This window comes from Physeter macrocephalus, chromosome 15, assembly GCF_002837175.3.
Source record: "Physeter macrocephalus isolate SW-GA chromosome 15, ASM283717v5, whole genome shotgun sequence".
NCBI lineage: Eukaryota > Metazoa > Chordata > Mammalia > Artiodactyla > Physeteridae > Physeter > Physeter macrocephalus.
The window spans coordinates 38523730-38542527 of NC_041228.1; the positions used below are offsets into that span (position 1 = coordinate 38523730).

General features: G+C 45.3%; 1 protein-coding gene across 1 annotated transcript; it reads right to left on the reverse strand.

Moving 5' to 3' along the window:
• Positions 1 to 8912: 8912 nt before the first annotated feature.
• On the reverse strand, positions 8913 to 10231 carry LOC102992076 (activator of 90 kDa heat shock protein ATPase homolog 1-like). The gene is made up of 3 exons (XM_055091104.1): positions 10218 to 10231; positions 9203 to 9878; positions 8913 to 9104 (listed from the first exon to the last, which is right to left on the reverse strand). The coding sequence occupies exons 1-3, from the start codon at positions 10229 to 10231 to the stop codon at positions 8913 to 8915; spliced, it is 882 nt and encodes a 293-aa protein (XP_054947079.1).
• Positions 10232 to 18798: the final 8567 nt, after the last annotated feature.

The window sequence follows — 18798 nt, forward strand, 5'->3', positions numbered from 1 at the left end:
GAACCCGCGTCCCCTGCATCGGCAGGCGGACTCTCAACCACTGCGCCACCAGGGAAGCCCCTGAGTCTTTTTCTAACTGACTGCTGATCCTCTCTTGGGGGTTGTGATGGTTAATTTTATGCGTCACCTCGTCTAGGCTATGGTGCCAGTTATTTGGTCAAACACAAGTCTAGATGTTGCTGTGAAGGCAACTTTTAGTTGTGATTAACATTTAAATCAGCGCACTTTGAGTAAAGCAGATTACCCTCCATAATGTGCATGGGCTTCATCCAATCATTTGAAGGTCTTAAGAACAAAAACTGAGGTCCTCTCAAGAGGAAGGATTCTGCTTCCTGACTGCCTTTGGACTCAAGACTGCAAATTGACTTCTGCAGGATTTCCAGCCTGCCAGCATGCGCTGCCAATTTCAGACTTGCCACCTCCCACAACTGCATGAGCCAATTCCTTAAAATAAATTTCTCTCTCTCTCAGAAATGAGCTATCAAGCTATGAAGAGATAGAGAGGAACTTAAATGTATATTACTAATTGAAAGACACCAATCAAAAAAGGCTACCTACTGTATGATTCTAACTCTATGATATCTGGAAAAGGCAAAACTATGGGGACAGTAAAAAGATGAGTAGTTGCCAGGGTTTGGGGGTGGGGGATGACTAGGCAGAGCACAGAAGATTTTTAGGGCAGTGAGAATACTCTGTATGATGCTGTAATGGTGGAGAAATGTCATATGTGTCTCCAAACCCATATAATGTATAACACCAGAGTGAACCTAAAGGGAAACTGTGGACTTTGGGTGATAATTAAGTATCCCTTGTCCTCCCCCAGTAAATGTGCCACTCTGGTGGGAGATGTTGATAATGGGGAAGTCTGTATGTGGGGGGCAGGGAGTATATGGGAAATCTCTGTACTTTCTGCTCAATTTTACCATAAACTTAAAATGTCTCTAAAAAATGAAGTCTTTTAAAAAATATATTTATTTATTTATGTATTATTTATTTTGACTGGGCCAGGTCTTAGCTGCAGCACATGGGCTCTCTTAGTTGCAGCATGCATGGGGGATCTAGTTGCCCAACCAGGGATCGAACCGGGGACCCCTGCATTGGGAGCTCGGAGTCTTACCCACTGGACCACCAGGGAAGTCCCTAAAAAATGAAGTCTTAATTTAAAAAGTTATTTTAGAAAGCTCTTATATATATTTCCCCTTAAGGCCGTCAACCGATTGGATGAGGCCCTCCCACACAATTACACTCTGTTGGTTCTGTTTCTCTAGAGAACCCTGACAAGAGGTGTTCTCTGCTTTCTCTGCCATCACTGACTTGTTTGTGTCAGTGGCCTCCTGGTGCAGCACAGGGACCCAAATCTTCAGAAGAGTTTCTCTGTGAGCCCCTCTTTGTTTGGCTGGGGTGGTGGTGAAGGACCTCCACCATCCACCTCACAAAGAGGGCAGGGACCAGAACAGTGCCCTGGTGATGGCGATTCTCTTTAGACCGCGTGGTACTTAATGCCCCTTGGCCCTCAGCTGGAGGCCTCAGTAGTCGATTCCTCAGTAGAAGTCAACTCAACAGCAATTACAGTAAGTTTCCAGGATGTGACCAGGAATTCCTTGAAAAAAAAAAAAAAAAAAAAAAAAAAAAAGAGTTCCAAGTCCAAACATATTTGGGGACAACTAAGTAAAACAGAGTTAAACACTATTTTTAGATGCAAAGTTTCTCTGAAACTCTAATATGCTGATATGAATGGCAGACTACCAAGGGAGGATACAGTATACTGGAATTCCTAAGCATTGACTCTGGAACACAATTTTGAGACTCAACTAGTAACTCCCATACAGTGGTCACACAACACTGGCTTGAAAAATACTGAGTTAGCAAGATGCCTGAGATGCTGGTTCGATTCCTTGAGCCCTCACAGCTGCACAGACTCTTTGGGATTTGAGACTATTACTTAAAGTTCCTTAAGTTAGCTTTTGTGAGCATCTGAGATAGCAAACATAAAGCCCTTGCTATGAAATAGATGTTACATACATGATAGCTATGGAATCAACTCATACTCCATCCTCCCATCAGTAAGTATATTTTACTGAGGGTGCTTTTGTTGTAAGAACAATCAAATGTGTGATGTGCTATTAAGTCCAAATTCGAAACTGTGTTTTAAAAACCTTTCTGCTTTAATCATTCTTTACTGGGACTTCCCTGGTGGTGCAGTGGTTAAGACTCCGTGCTCCCAAGGCAGGGGGCCCGGGTTCAATCCCTGGTCAGGGAACTAGATCCTACATGCATGCCGCAACTAAGGGTTCACGTGCCACAACTAAGGAGCCAGTGAGCCACAACTAAGGAGCCCACATGCTGCAACTAAGACCAGGCACAACCAAATAAATAAATACATGATAAAATTATAATCACTCTTTATCTTTCCATGCTTCAAAATTGGTACGTGGATGAAATCTGGTGCAATTTTCCTAACTCCAAGAAGATCTGAGTAGCTTTTTTACTGGTCAAGTCGACTTTAAAGAGATTGGTGAAGGCCGGACTTCCTTGTTGGCGCAGTGGTTTAGAGTTCGCCTGCCAATGCAGGGGATATGGGTTCGGGTCTGGTCCGGGAGGGTCCCGCGTGCCATGGAGCAGCTGAGCTCATGTGCCACAACTACTGAGCCTATGCTTGCTCCTAGAACCCTCAAGCCACAACTACTGAGCCCGCATGCCACAACTGCTGAAGCCCATGTGCCTGGAGCCCGTGCTTTGCTAGGAGAGAGGCCACCGCAGTGAGAGGTTCGTGCACCGGGGTGAAGAGTGACCCCCCACCCTCCGCAGCTGGAGAGGGCCCGCGTGCAGCAAAGAAGACCCAACGCAGCCAAAAATAACTAACTAAATTAATTAATTTAAAAAAAAGAGAGGGCTTCCCTGGTGGTGCAGTGGTTGAGAATCCGCCTGCCGATGCAGGGGACACGGGTTCGTGCCCTGGTCCGGGAAGATCCCACATGCCGCGGAGAGGCTGGGCCCGTGAGCCATGGCCGCTGAGCCTGTGAGTCTGGAGCCTGTGCTCTGCAATGGGAGAGGCCACAACAGTGAGAGGCCCGTGTACTGCAAAAAAAAAAAAAAAAAAAAAAGAGAGAGATTGGTGAAGGCACAGAGAGTGAGTTAAATAGTAGAAAACTCAATTTCCTATTACAAAAGTGCAATGAGTAAATACAATTTCCTAGAACAAACAAACAAGGAAAGCCCAGACCTGACAAGCCCTGAGATAAGAGGGACTGAAATCTAGTTAGATTGCTTCCCCTCTGCCCAGGCCCCATTCTCACTTGGCAAGAGGCGATAGTGAAGGCGAATTGTTTCCTTCTTCTGGGGGAGGTTGAAAAGGAACTGCCTTGTGATGATCCTTCAACACCTCCTCAGACCAGGGTTTGGCCAGATGTGATAAAGTCCCTTTTATCTTTACTTTTATGCCTTATGAGACAGTATAGATTGGCTGAAAAAAATAGTGTTTTTCGTTATTTTGCAAAAACACCTTAGATTTTATGTGATTTACGTGATGAAATATTTTGGGCTCCATCCCTACATTATGGCCAGATGTTTACTGCCTTACACAGCATTGATGTTGAAAGCTATACAATACTTATTCATCAGAGTTCAAATTCTCAGAAAGAAAGCTTCTGGCAAATAAACTATTTAAATTTATGATGATAATAGACAGAGTGTGTATACACTTTCCAAGAAGGTCTTTTACCTGGAACTGACCACTGTTTGTATTTTTATGACTTCAAGCTCTCTGACTTGGAATATTCTCCAGCCCTTTGTCCTTACGTGAATAATAGAAGGGTAGGGTGTCAGTGCTTTCTCTTCACACACCTAACATCAGGCCTCAGAGATTCTCAGTCTCTCAAGGATGTTGCTGTTAGAAGTATGTGTTCTTGATTTTTTATAGGTCACCCACCACCGCACCGTGCGGCATGTGGAACTCCCCCGATCAGGGACCCAACCCGTGCCCCCTGCAGTGGAAGCTCGGAGTCTTAACCACTGGACCGCCAGGGAAGTCCTCACGTTGTGTTCTTGATTTTCAAGGCTCTGTCAAAGAAAGAGCTTTATTATTTATTTACTTATTAATTTCTGTGATAAGGACACAACGTGAGGACTTCCCTGGCCGTCCAGTGGTTGAGACTCTGTGCTTCCACTGCAGGGGGCAGGGGTTCTCTCCCTGATGGGGGAACTAAAATCCCACATGCCGTGTGGTGTGCCCCACCCCCCAAAAATAACACAACATGAAATCTACCCTCTTCTTTTGTTTTAAATTGATTAATTTATTATTTGTTTTTTGGCTGCGTTGGGTCTTCGTTGTTGCGCGCGGGCTTTCTCTAGTTGCGGTGAGCGGGGGCTACTCTTCGTTGCGGTGCGCGGGCTTCTCATTGCGGTGGCTTCTCTTGTTGCGGAGCACGGGCTCTAGGAGCATTGGCTTCAGTAGTTGTGGAGCACGGGCTCTAGAGGGCAGTAGTTGTGGCGCACAGGCTTAGTTGCTCCGCGGCATGTGGGATCTTCCCCGGCCAAGGCTCGAACTCGTGTCCCCTGCATTGGCAGGCGGATTCTTAACCACTGCACCACCAGGGAAGTCCTGACATTTACCCTCTTAACAAAATTTTAAGTGCACAATACAGTTTTGCTGACCGTAGGCACAGTGTTGTACAGCACATCTCTGGAACTTACTCGTCTTGCATAACTGAAACTTTATACCCATTGAGCAGCAAATCCCCATCTCCCCCTCTCTCAGCCCCTGGCACCCACCATTCTGCTCTCTGTTTCTCTGAGTTTGACTAGTTTAGATTTCTCATGTGAGTGGAATCATGCAGTATTTGTCCTTCTGTGGCAAGTTTATAAATTTTTTTTTTTGATTCAACTGTGCTTAACATTTCACCAGGAAAAAATATCTTTGTTACTTTTTCTAATATCCCTAATGAACACTCTCAACCCAGAACTCACCAGCCTCATCACATTTTTTATCAGCTACCCATAGGGTGCAGAGGAGATGACTATTCAGAACTTTACGTTCACTTCAGTTATTTCTAACATGATCAAGCTCTAGGTGATAACAAACCAAATCAACCGTCCCCAAGTGGATTTTCTGGTCTACTATGCAGCAGCAGGATGTAATGGGGAGACCAGAGCTTACCTGGGTTAAGGCAAATTTATTTTAATAAAACACCTGGTTTTCAACAGAATTTGAACTTATTTCCAAATTGGCCCTTATTTTAAAAGCTTTGGGACTTCCCTGGTGGCGCAGTGGTTAAGAATCCACCTGCCAATACAGGGGTCACAGGTTTGCACCCTGGTCCTGGAAGATCCCACATGCCACGGAGCAACTAAGCCCGTGCGCCACAACTACTGAGCCTGCGCTCTAGAGCCTGTGAGCCACAACAGCTGAGCCCGCGTGCCACAACTACTGAAGCCCGCACGCCTAGAGCCCGTGCTCCGCAACAAGAGAAGCCACCGCAGTGAAGCCCGTTGGCCGCAACTAGAGAAAGCCCGTGCGCGGCAGTGAAGACCCAACGCAGCCAAAAATAAATAAGTAAAATAAATAAATAAATAAATAAATAAATAAATAAAAGCTTTGCTTTTGGGGAATGGTATATAGCCACTCTGGAAAATAGTTGAGCAGTTTCTTACAAAATGTAACAAGCAATCACCATACAATGCAGTCATTTCACTCCTGAGCATTTATCACAGATTAATGAAAACTAAAAGTATGTTCATGAATGTTCACTGCAGCTTTCTTCGTAACAGCGCAAATCTGGAAAAAATCCAAACGTCCTCAATGGACGGATGGTTAAATAAGCTGTATACAAATATGCCATGGGATGCCACACAACAAAAACAACAACAACAACAGGAATAAACTATTAGTACAATAGTTTGGATGGATCTGAAGGGAATTATGCTTGCCACAACTACTGAAGCCCGCACGCCTAGAGCCCGTGCTCCGCAACAAGAGAAGCCACCGCAGTGAAGCCCGTTGGCCGCAACTAGAGAAAGCCCGTGCGCGGCAGTGAAGACCCAACGCAGCCAAAAATAAATAAGTAAAATAAATAAATAAATAAATAAATAAATAAATAAAAGCTTTGCTTTTGGGGAATGGTATATAGCCACTCTGGAAAATAGTTGAGCAGTTTCTTACAAAATGTAACAAGCAATCACCATACAATGCAGTCATTTCACTCCTGAGCATTTATCACAGATTAATGAAAACTAAAAGTATGTTCATGAATGTTCACTGCAGCTTTCTTCGTAACAGCGCAAATCTGGAAAAAATCCAAACGTCCTCAATGGACGGATGGTTAAATAAGCTGTATACAAATATGCCATGGGATGCCACACAACAAAAACAACAACAACAACAGGAATAAACTATTAGTACAATAGTTTGGATGGATCTGAAGGGAATTATGCTTAGTGAAAAAGCCAATCCCCAAAGATACATACACACTGTATGATTCCATTTATATAACATTCTTGAGATGAAAAAATTATACAGATAAAGAACAGAGTATGTGTTGCCATGGGTTATGGACAGGGGTGGGGCTGGGAAAGTGTGTTTGATTGTAGAAGGGGAACATTGTGAGATGGGGCTGTTGTGTAGCTTAACTGGTGCTGATTACACAAATCTACGTGTGATTAGATTGCACAGTGTTAAATACACACACAGAAGGGCATCTAAAGCTGAGGAAATCTGAATGAGATGTTGAGTCATACCTATGTCAATTTCCTGCTTGCCACGTTGTGCTGGGGTTTTGCAAGATATCGCCTTTGAGGGAAACTGGTGAAGGGGTCTGTATTATTTCTTACAATTGCATATGAATCTACAATTATCTCAAAATAAAAAACATTTAATTAAATAAAAGGCTTTGCTTATGAAGTTGAATAATATATTGCAGAGCAAGCAATTCTTTCACTCGAAAGACTATTACAAAGCAAAGAAAGTTCTCCTCGGTTTCTACTGAGGAACGGCACACATTGCAAAATAGAACTGTAGGCCTCAGGAAAGTCATACATCACTTGTGTTTTTTTTTTTTTTTTTTTTTGCGGTACGCGGGCCTCTCACTGCTGTGGCCTCTCCGGTTGCGGAGCACAGGCTCCGGACGCGCAGGCTCAGCGGCCATGGCTCACGGGCCCAGCCGCTCCGCGGCACGTGGGATCCTCCCGGACCGGGGCACGAACCCGCGTCCCCTGCATCCGCAGGCGGGCTCTCGACCACTGCGCCACCAGGGAAGCCCCACTTGTGTTATTGAGAAAGCGATTTGGTGTCCGTATCCTCCGGAAGTCAACGCGAGGATAAGAGCAGCATAAAATGAAAGTAACCTAGATAACTTCTCAATAAATTCTCAAAATGAGATTTTAATCACCTTTGTTATTCCTTAAGCTCAGAACTGGGCTCTCTACTGATGCAGGTTCAGACTGCAGATTTGCACATGAGGAAATTTCTGTGTTTAGACATTAACAATTATTCTTGTCACCCTTGAAAATAGTCTATCCAGCAAATGGCTCTTCCGTTTTTACTGTGAGGATGGCACGGTGGAGGCACAGAAAGATGATGGACAGAGAAGTTCTCCAAGAATGTAAAGGAGTCGGCTGAGGAAGACAGGGCAGCAGTGATACCGTGGGTAATGGATCCAGGTACAGGACAGGTATAAATGCAGGCCAGGGCCATGCAGAGGGGGACAGCACAGTCTGTGTGTGTGTGTATAAAAGAGTTAGGGATGTGGACTGAGGAGATCAGGAAAGGATTCCAGGAGATTTAAACTGATCTGGAAGTGATTGCCTATATGGCTCTTGAGAAGGAAATACAATACAATAAATTGAATTGTATTATCAGTTTGGTCCCTCGGTTGCACTCGCCACATTTTAGGGGCTCATTAGGTTCTTGTGGCCAGTGGCTTCCATATTTGGCAGCACGGATGTAGGACATTTCTTCCACTGAGGAAGTTCCATAGGGCTGCGCATGCCTGGAATTGACTATGTGTAGCCGGGGAAGGGTATTCTAGGTGGAGCAGGCAAAGAAGAGCCAGGAAGGGGTGTGTGCAGGGGAGCCGTGGGAGGTGAAGGTAAAGGGAGCTTGGAATCAGACTGTGCAGCGTCCGAAGGAACAGAAGGTCTGGGAGCATGAAGATCAGCACTTACTTTTCTTGTTTAACAATATGTCCCGGTGATCATGAGGTATCAGGAGATGGAGATTTTCCTTATTCCTTTCTGCAGCCACACAGCAGCGCCTAATGTCTAAGGCGTTTTGTGCTTTAGGCAATGTCCTCCTGAACTCAGTGCTTCCAGTGGTGGCCTCCAGGAGCCCAGCCTAGCACCCACTTTTCTAGTTCTTTCGTGTTTGAAAAATGGCAGTCGGGGGATGGGATGGGTATCCTGGTCCCGGCGCGGGTTGGAAGAAGAATTTCCAGACACGAGGTATTTTAGAAAAGAGTGAGTTCATTGAGAACAAAGAGCTGATAGACCAGGGAGAGCCGACCCCCTTTGCGGGCTAGTAGCCAACTTTTATAGCCTCAAGACAAAGAATATTCCGGCTGGCAGGATGGCATCAGGTGATTGGTCAGGATGCTACAAGGTTACCACATGGTGATTATTTTGCCTTATATGGAGTTCGGGGGGCTGTCCGGTTAAATTAGGAGCGCCCATGGCAACAGTTGCTATGGGGGTTCGGTTAATTCTGGAATTTCTGTCCTGTGTCCTTTTTTTTCTTTTTTGATTTTTAAATTACGTTTATTTAGCATATGTACACATAAAAGAGAAATCACCCTCTGTTCCCACTCAACAGAAAACATGCACAAACCCAAGGTATACACGAAGGGAAGGGGTTCCAGCCCCAGTCAGGAGAGGCCTGGACTGAAGTGTTTGGCAGGGTGTACCCCCTGCTGCTGACCCTAAAATTAGCGTGCGCCATAGCCAAAGGTCTGTTTGATGCCCTCAAAGTAGTACCGCTGCCAGCCCTGCCGTGTCCTCTCCTCCTCAGGGGCAGGGATGCCTCGGCCTTCCATGCACAGCTCAGTCTCTCCATCCTTGTCAATGAAGGTCAAGGTGATGGTGGCAAAGTGCCCTTCTGGCCAAGATTTAAACCTCCACTTCAGCACAATATGTTTCTCAGGGATCAAAGAGATTACAGCCTTAAATTTTATCTACGGAGCAGATCAGTGAGTTCTCCAGAGACATTGCCATCTACCAGGTGAAACTTGTCCCCTTTGTCTGCTTCTAACATTGCAGGAGCGTGGGTAAAGGCCCGAACAAGCTCCTGGGTGGTAAAAAGTCTATGGAGCTCCTCTGGTGATGTCAGGAAGGTTTCTCCAAGGGTGTTCTTACAAGTGGGGAGTTTTACACCAACAGGTCTGGCCTGGGTTTTTGAAGAAGCAGGCTTAGCCTTGCACTCCTCAGTTTTCAGTGCTGGCTGCCCGACTGGGTCTACTGACTCTCCATTCATTGTAGGCCAGATCATACCCTGCGTGAACTCTGTTTTGAGGGTGCTGATGTAAATTCCCATTGCTTCTCTTAGAAGTTTCACCCCTTCTTCCTTCATTAAGGCCACAAGATTTGTGTCAGGCTCATCCTTGGCAGGGCTCACACTAATCTCCACTTCAGCCACACTATTTTCATCAGACAAATTGGGGATCTCCACATGGCCCTTGTACCGCACCCCAGACTTAGAGGTACCTGTCCAGTTTAGTTTGATGCTCCACTCATAAAAGAAGATAAGTTTGCCTTTGCGGTTGTGAATAGATGCCTCTCCATCAAGCTTATTCCCTTCTGTCACCTCGCACTTGCCTTCCTCGTTTTGCACATGCACTGCCAGGAACAGTGTTTTCAGCTCATCTGTGGACCAGTTTGAAGCATCTCTCTCTGTCCTGTGGAGACACAAAGGACACTTTTCATTGTTTCCCTGAATCCTTAATCAGCCATGCTGAGCCTCATGGGAGTTGTAGTCTTGTTGACTGACCCGCTGGATAACTGCAGAAGTGTCCTGTGTCATTGATATAGGGTGTCCTTGATGTAGGGCTCTATAGTGGGGGCTGAGAGCATGCCCTGTATTCTAATTACCATCTGTAGTGGTTTCAGATTCCTCCTTCGGGTTTTAAACCTGCCCTGTGGTAGGCAATGGTAGGCACACCAGGCCGGAGGGCAGGGGTCAGTCTCAGCACTTACCAGCCAAATTATTTGCCTGGAGTCAAAGATGCCCTTAGTACCTCTTCAGCACCATTATCTTCTCCAGCTGTTACTCTGACTGTAATGTCTCGACTGCCACCCAGGGTCTTTTTTTTTTTTAACATATTTATTGGAGTATAATTGCTTTACAATGGTGTGTTAGTTTCTGCTTTACAACAGTGAATCAGTTATACATATACATACGTTCCCATATCTCCTCCCTCTTGCATCTCCCTCCCTCCCACCCTCCCTATCCCACCCCTCTAGGTGGTCACAAAGCACGGAGCTGATCTCCCTGTGCTATGCGGCTGCTTCCCGCTAGCTATCTATTTTACATTTGGTGGTGTATACACGTGCAGGCCGGTCTTAAAGAGACTTCCCATTGCTCTGAGTTTGCATTAAAGCCCAGTGAAGGGAGTAGGGTTACCCCATATTTGAGCTTAGAGTCTCTGCGGGAGTGCATCTTCAGCCATTCTCTCCTACAGTTTTATTTCCCTTTGCTTCCTGCCTCAAAGGACACATAAAATGCCCCTTTATAACAAGGCTAGGTACCTTTGTCTCGGTGCCATTCTGCAGTTCTCAGAACAACGTTTTATACTTCATACCTTAAAAAATCACACTTCTAAATATTAATACCTTGAGTTTATGGCTTTGCTCATGTGCTGCTATCTGTAATTTACTTTAAAATGCTTCAGCATGGAGAGTGTGATATAAAATTGTGTGTTAGTTTAAGCTACCCTAGGGGAAGCTGGCTACTCTAATTCCATTGGTGATCAGATAGCATCATATCAGAAAGATCCTGCTCCAGAGGAAGTTACCATAAATACTTCCATTTGCCATATCTTTGATCAGCAGTGAATTTGTCATTTGTCTTTCTTTCTTTTTTTTTTTTTAATTTATTTTATTTTTGGCTGTGTTGGGTCTTTGTTGCTGTGCGTGGGCTTTTCTAGTTGTGGCGAGCGGGGGCTACTCTTCGTTGCAGTGCACGGGCTTCTCATTGCAGTGGCTTCTCTTGTTCCGGAGCACGGGCTCTAGGTGCGCAGGCTTCAGTAGTTGTGGCACGCGGACTCAGTAGTTGTGGCTGGTGGGCTCTAGAGCGCAGGCTCAGTAGGTGTGGTGCACAGGCTTAGTTGCTCCGCGGCATGTGGGATCTTCCCGAACCAGGGATCGAACTCATGTCCCCTGCATCTGCAGGTGGATTCTTAACCACTGCGCCACCAGGGAAGCCCTAAGGAAAATTTTCAACAACCCCAGATTCTTGCATCTTCCCATACATAGAAAAGTACTAAAATTATTAACTTGAGATGCCTATTCTTTGTGATCAATAGTAATCTTTTTATTCTTTTTAAAAAAATATTTATTTATCTATTTGGTTGTGCCAGGTCTTCGTTGCGGCAGGCGGGCTCCTTAGTTGCAGCTTGCGGGCTCCTTAGTTGTAGCATGCAAACTCTTAGATGCGGTATGCATGTGAGATCTAGTTCCCCGACCAGGGATCGAACCCGGGCCCCCTGCACTGGGAGAGCAGAGTCCTAACCACTGAGCCACCAGGGAAGTCCCAGTCTTTTTATTCTTGACTACATGTTTTCACAGCAAAAAAAGTTCATATATATTCTGGCTCATCCTTTACTTCTTGGGAGCAGTTCCTCAGAGCTATCTGAGTGGCTGTCCCCCAGGATATAGTCCTCAGTAAGTTCCCAGAATAAAGCTTAACTCACAACTTTTACACTGTGTGGTTTTCCTTTCAGTCAAAAGTTTGGGCCACCATGAAGGAAACCAAAGTAGACATCTCTCCTTTGCCTGAAACCTATGAGGATCTGGAGCCTTAGTACTGATCTCGGAGTGACTTGAAGCAGGATCTCGGTCCCCCAGCCAGAGACTGACAGTCAGGCCGCGGCAGTGAGAGTGCTGAATCCTAGCCACTAGACCGTGAGGGCCAGTGGCCAGTGACAAGGCCCCTGGCCCATCAGCTGTGTAGAAATGAATTTCCACAAAGAGAGGGAAAGTAGTGAAACAAGCAAAGTGTTTATTAGGAGGAAAAAGAGTACGTGTGGATAGACACACAGGAGGACTCAGAGAGAGACTGCCCTCATGGTAGTTTAAATCACTTTTATGGGACATTTCTTCTGGGTTTCCTCTGGCCAATCATCTTGCTTTGCCTGGCTCTGAGTCCGTATTTGGTTTAATACACAGGTCCTCCCCTGTGTGTGCGTGCATTTTTAGCCAAGGTGGATTCTAGCGAAAGAAGCCTATGGGTAGGTTGACATCACCTACTATGGGGGTGGCGCCCCCTCCCTTTTTGACCCCCGAGGAGACTTTCTGCGCTTGTGTAGTCGGGAAGGTCTCCTTGACCTCGAGAATGAGGAATATGTGGTCTTTTATCTCTTATCTGGGCAGGGCTCAGCTGCTCTCTGCCCCTGCCGTTACTGTTATCTTAAAGAGTCCACCAGAGGCAAAGTCCAGCTACTTACCCTGTTCCTGTTGTTATTTCTATCTGGAAGTATAAACAGGAGGCTGGCTGTAAATGTCTAACCTGCAGCCCATCTATCTCCTGCCTCAGTACCAGCAAGGATCACACGCCCTCCCACTTCCTTGCTGGGTCCAGATGAATTTGGGTGAGTCTCTTCTGGGTCTTGGATCTCCCAATTACTGGATGACAGTCCTAAGTTCTATTCAATGGTGGATAAAAAGGTACCTGATTCCTCAGTTGAGAGACACTGAGGAGGCTTTACCCAGTTAAAAGATACTGGGAGTGCCCAGTTAAGGACACCAGGGAAAAGTGCCCCAGTTGAAAGACACTGAGATTTGCTCAACTGAAAGATACTGATTTGTCTGGACTTGGTGATTAGGTAGGAAGCTGGCCAAATATCTTTCCTGAACAAGGGGCATCAGAAAGTCAACCTCCAACTAACACCCCGGCAAGGTTTTGTATGTACAGAATTTATACTTGCAAGTACTTACTGAATTGGGAATTAGGGAAATTGCACCCTAAAAATGGCCAAGATGGGGCTCTTTCTGACATTTCAAAACTGGTTTTTGAGTACCCCATTAGGGGAAGCCAGTTGATAAACATCTTTTCAGAGTTCTGAACTTAAAAGAACAAAAGTCCTTCTAGGAGGAACTTGCATTTCTCCCTCTGTGCCTTTAAGAATTTTTTTAATTAAAAAAATTTTTTTAATTGAAGTATAGTTGATTTACAATGTTGTGTTACTTTCAGGTGTACAGCAACGTGATTCAGTTTTATATGTATGTATTCGTTTTCAGATTCTTTTCCATTATAGGTTATTACAGGATATTGAATAGAGTTCCCTGTGCTATACAGTAGGTCCTTGTTGTTCATCTATTTTATATATAGAAGTGTGTATCTGTTAATTCCAAGCTCCTGATTTATCCTTCCCTCCCCTCTTCCCTCTGTGCCTTTGAGATATAAATGTTCTACCTGATCTTCCTGGGTGTTTTGTCTTGTGTTTTGAGAGCATAGTCTTTGCCATCTGGAAGGTACACATACAGTGTACATTTGGCAGCCTGTTGAAAAGACTGGGATTCTGAGCTTCTTTTTGTCTGGCAGTGCTATAGCTCTCAGGAAAATCTGTCATAAGGGGCCTTTGTCATCTCAACCTTTGCTGTGTCCACCTGTACAATGAAGGCCTTTACTTTCTCAGACTATTTTTGGGAGCAAACGTTCTGCATCTGTTACTGAACATAGGTTCGTGTGCCTGACACACAGTGAGGCCGAACAAACCAAAACGTCAGAGTTTGGAGCAGAGATTTATAGCAGGGCCGAGAAAGGGTGGCTCATGTTCAAAACCCCTGAACTCCCCAATGGTTTTGGGGGGAAAGTGTTTTTTTTTTTTTTTTTTTTTTTTTTGCGGTACGCGGGCCTTTCACTGTTGTGGCCCCTCCTGTTGCGGAGCACAGGCTCCGGACGCACAGGCTCAGCGGCCATGGCTCACGGGCCCAGCCGCTCCGCGGCACGTGGGATCCTCCCAGACCAGGGCACGAACCCGCGTCCCCTGCATCAGCAGGCGGACTCTCAACCACTGCGCCACCAGGGAAGCCCAAGGGGGAAAGTTTTTATAGGCAAAATTTGGGGTGAGGGCTGCAGGGTGTGTGACTTTCTTCTGATTGGCTGGTGGTGAGGTAACAGGCTCACGTGTGACGACACCAGGGTATCCTTCCCTGTTGCGTGGGGATTTGCCTGTGGCAGAACATCCCTTGCTTGGGATGTTCCCTTTTGCACTAGCCTTGGTCATTCATTCAGCCTCCCTGGCCTCCCCTGAGTTAAAAGGGCAGATTCAAACAGTTGCTAATCAGGGAAGGGAGGGAATGCAGAGGAAAAGGAGGAGCAGTCAAGTAACAGTAGTGCAGCCTGGGGGTCACGGTCCTGGTTTCTCTCCAAGGACTATACATAACAGTATCCTCGAGTTCTTCTGCAGAAACTAAGGCCCCCGCTCAGGTGGAGGATGGTAACTGCAGGTTGAGTGCAAGATTCCTGGAGCACCACCCTGTTACCCCACAACTTTGATGGATCCAAGGGCCTTATGCTGAGTGAAAAAGCCAATCCCCAAAGGTGACATACTGTATGCTTCCAATTGTATAATATTCTCAGAATGACAAACAACAGGTTAGTGATTGTCAGGGATGAGGGCAGGGTTGGAGTGGGGAGTGGAAATGCTTGACTGTAAATAGGAAGCACAAGGGAGTTCCTTCGTGGCCACCAACAGTTCTGTGTTCTGATCATGGTGGTGATTACGTGAATCCACATGTGATAAAATTGCATAGACTGCACATACATACATACTGAAGTAAAACCTGGTGAAATCTGAACAAAATCTGTTGATTGTACCAATAGGATCTATCTCCTGATTTGGATATTGTACTCTTCCTGGTGAATTTAAGGTCCTTGCCTTGTCGTGGAAAGAATTTGGAGAAGAGGCAGGGAGGTTAAGAAAGTAAAGTGAGAATTTATTTAAGGAAGAATACGCTCTCAGAGGGAGAGCGGGCAGACAGGTGAGGAGCTGCTACCCTGGGCTTCTTTGGCAAGCCGGTTATGAGGGGCATGCAAATGAAGGGGTGGAGTATTCACTGCGGAAGGAGGAGCTTGGGGGTCGTATTCCCTGATTTTCATCCCAGCTTGATCTCCCCGAGGGCAGCAGGGATTTTTGTCCTTATTTAGCTTAGATCAGAAGTGTCATGGCCTTGATGCATCATGGGTACTTCTTAGCTGCAAGGCTAATTTTATTGCAATGAGAGCATAATGAGCAACAGGTTACATTCCGAGGCAGGCATTTCCTGCCTTTTCTCACCTTTCTTTGTCTGTTTCCAGGACACTTATCACCCAAAAGGTGTGGTTTCCTGTCAGTCTGGAGGTTCCTGCTTTTCTTGGTCTGCCCACGACCCACCCCCCCACCGCCCCCCGTTTGCAAGATGCGTGATTTCCTGCCACCTGGCCCCTGCCCCCATTTCTCTGCTCATATGTAGCTACCTGCCTGCTGTAACAGTACCATAGTTATGTAAGATTGCCACTGGGGGGAACTGGGTGAGGGGACACAGGACCTCTTTAGACTATTTTTGCAACTTCCTGTGAGTCTATAATTATTTCAAAATAAAGCATTAAAAAAATTTATTTATTTTTGTCTGCATTGGGTCCTCGTTGCTGCACATAGGCTTTCTCTAGTTGCGGCGAGCGGGGGCTACTCTTCATTGCAGTGCGCAGGCTTCTCAATGCGGTGGCTTCTCTTTGTTGCGGAGCACGGGCTCTAGGCACAAGGGCTTCAGTAGTTGCAGCACGTGGACTCGGTAGTTGTGGCTCTCGGGCTGTAGAGCGTAGGCTCAGTAGTTGTGGCGCACGGGCTTAGTTGCTCCGTGGCAAGTGGGATCTTCCCGGACCAGGGTTAGAACCTGTGTCCCCTGCAATGGCAGGCAGATTCTTAACCACTGTGCCACAAGGGCGGTCCCCAAATAAAGCATTTTGAAAGTTTTAAAAATTGTATACAGTTAAATATGTCTATCTTCTCTTTTACAGCTTCTAGGTTTCCCATTCTTGGTTAAGAACATCTTCCCATATAAAGTGATATATGTCAATTATTTCTCAATGAAACTGAAAAAAAGGTTTTCCTTTATAAAAACAAAGAATAAAAGAATATCTCCTCCACTCCTGGGTTGTACATGTAGTTTCCTGTGTTGTCTTTTAAGATTAAACAAATTTTTTTTTCAGTCTTTAATCCAACTGGGATTTATTTTCATATAAGGTATGATGGGGCCCAGCTTTATTTTCTTCCAGTCAGATAAGTTGGGCCAGTACCATCTATTAAATAAATCAACCTTTTACCACGAAACTAAAACACCACCTAAATTGTATACAGAATTCCCATGAATATAGGAATGTATCTCTGGATTCCCCATCCTGTTCTTCCGACTTACTTGACTATCTTTTTGTTGACAACTTATTAAACTGCATTGGTGTAATGCTCAATAAATTTTGAATACACTTTATGCTTGGAGTTGCTCACACAGCCAAAATTCATTGCCTGGTATCCCTTGCTGCTTGACAGATGGATATGACCTTGCCCCTGCCCAACACTAAGAAAGGAGGGAGGAAACAGGAGGCCTGGGCAGAACCCAGTTGTGGAGGCATGGCCTGCAGCAGCTGCTGAGTCAGGAGTTCAGGTCTGAGGATCCTCACGGGAGCTGGTGGGCGGGTTGTTTCTGCTCCAGCAGACTATGAGGCCAGGTGTTACTCCTGGCAGGTTAAGGGAATCTGGATCTCTTGTGCTTCCTTTTCAGCATAAACTAGCCAGAGGGGATTCTGGGTTTTACAACTAAGAACGCTGATGGATACAAGTCATTTAAAATTTTATTCTCATAACTGGTATTCGTGAGGTGGGTCCCTCTACCCTCTCTTGTAGCTGTTCGCTTTTTCTTACTTCATTTTTTTCAAATTATTTGTTTCCATAGTCTTTGAGGTACTTGAAAAATCTTTCAGTCTAACTGGAATTGAACTGAATTTATATATTTGGGAAATATTGATATTTTTGTTTTCCAAATAAAGAATGATGGTTTTTCATTTGTTAGATCATTATTCTGTCCTTCAAAAAGACTACAGTTTTCATTTGGTCTTGTATCTTTCCTGAGACATTTATTTCTAGATATGGTAGTTATGGAAATTCCCTGGTCGTCCAGTGGTTAGGGCTTGGCACTTTCACTGCTGACGCCCTGGGTTTGATCCCTGGTCAGGGAACTAAGATCCCACAAGCCATGAGGCGCGGGCAAAGAAAAGAAATCATAGTTTTAGTTGTGATGTAATTGGATTTTTTTTTCCATTTCCTCTTCTAGGTGTTTATTCTAGTACACAAAATTCTATTGGTTTTGTATATCTGCCACTTTGGTGTATTCTTTTCCCAGTGCTCATAAGCTTTTTATTAGAATCTCTTGGGTTTCCTAGGTAGGCAAACAGGGAAAAATGATCTCTCTCTTTGATGTTGTACCAATTTAAACATTAAAAAAAAATACAGATGGTTTCTATGTTTTTTTTTTTTTTTTTTGTGGTATGCGGGCCTCCCTCTGTTGTGGGCTCTCCCGTTGCGGAGCACAGGCTCCGGACGCGCAGGCTCAGCGGCCACGGCTCACGGGCCCAGCCGCTCCGCGGCACGTGGGATCCTCCCAGACCGGGGCGCGAACCCAGTTCCCCTGCATCGGCAGGCGGACGCGCAACCGCTGCGCCACCAGAGAAGCCCTATGTTTGTTTTTTTAAATATTTATTTATTTGGGTGCGCCGGGTCTCAGTTGAGGCACGCAGGATCTTTTGTTGCGGCCTGCAGTTCCCTGATCAGGGATTGAACCCGTGCCCCCTGCATTGGGAGCACGGAGTCTTAACCACTGGACCACCAGGGAAGTCCCAATTTAAGCATTTTTTAACTGTTCATACCTAAGACAATGTTGACTAGCAAGAAACCCTGCCTTTCTCTGACTTTAATGGATATGACTTTAGTATTTCACCTACTTCAAGTTTTTAAAATCTAAATTTGGAATAGCTGTTGGATTATAATACTTCTTCAGCTTAGTGTCATGATCATGTACTTTTTCTGCTTTAATCTTGCGATTAAATGAAATGTTAATTTCCTGACATTATACCTGTTTTATTCTTTCAATAAATTTCTGGATTTTGATTGCTAATAACAGAAATGCCCCCCGGTTTCTGGCATTTGAATGCCCCTTTCCTAGTTCCAGTGCTAAGGTAGGTTTTCTTCCATTGTTCATTATTGTGGTCATTTCAGTTTTGATGAGAAATGGAAATGGAAATAGCTCCAAATTTTCCCGGCTATATATATATATATACATATATATACACATATATACATATATATACACACATATATATACATATACATATATATATGTATATATATATATATTTTTTTTTTTTTTTTTTTTTTTTGCGGTACGCGGGCCTCTCACTGTTGTGGCCTCTCCCGCTGCGGAGCGCAGGCTCCGGACGCGCAGGCTCCGCAGCCATGGCTCACGGGCCCAGCCGCTCCGCGGCATGTGGGATCTTCCCGGAGCGGGGCATGAACCCGTCTCCCCTGCATCGGCAGGCGGACTCTCAACCACTGCGCCACCAGGGAA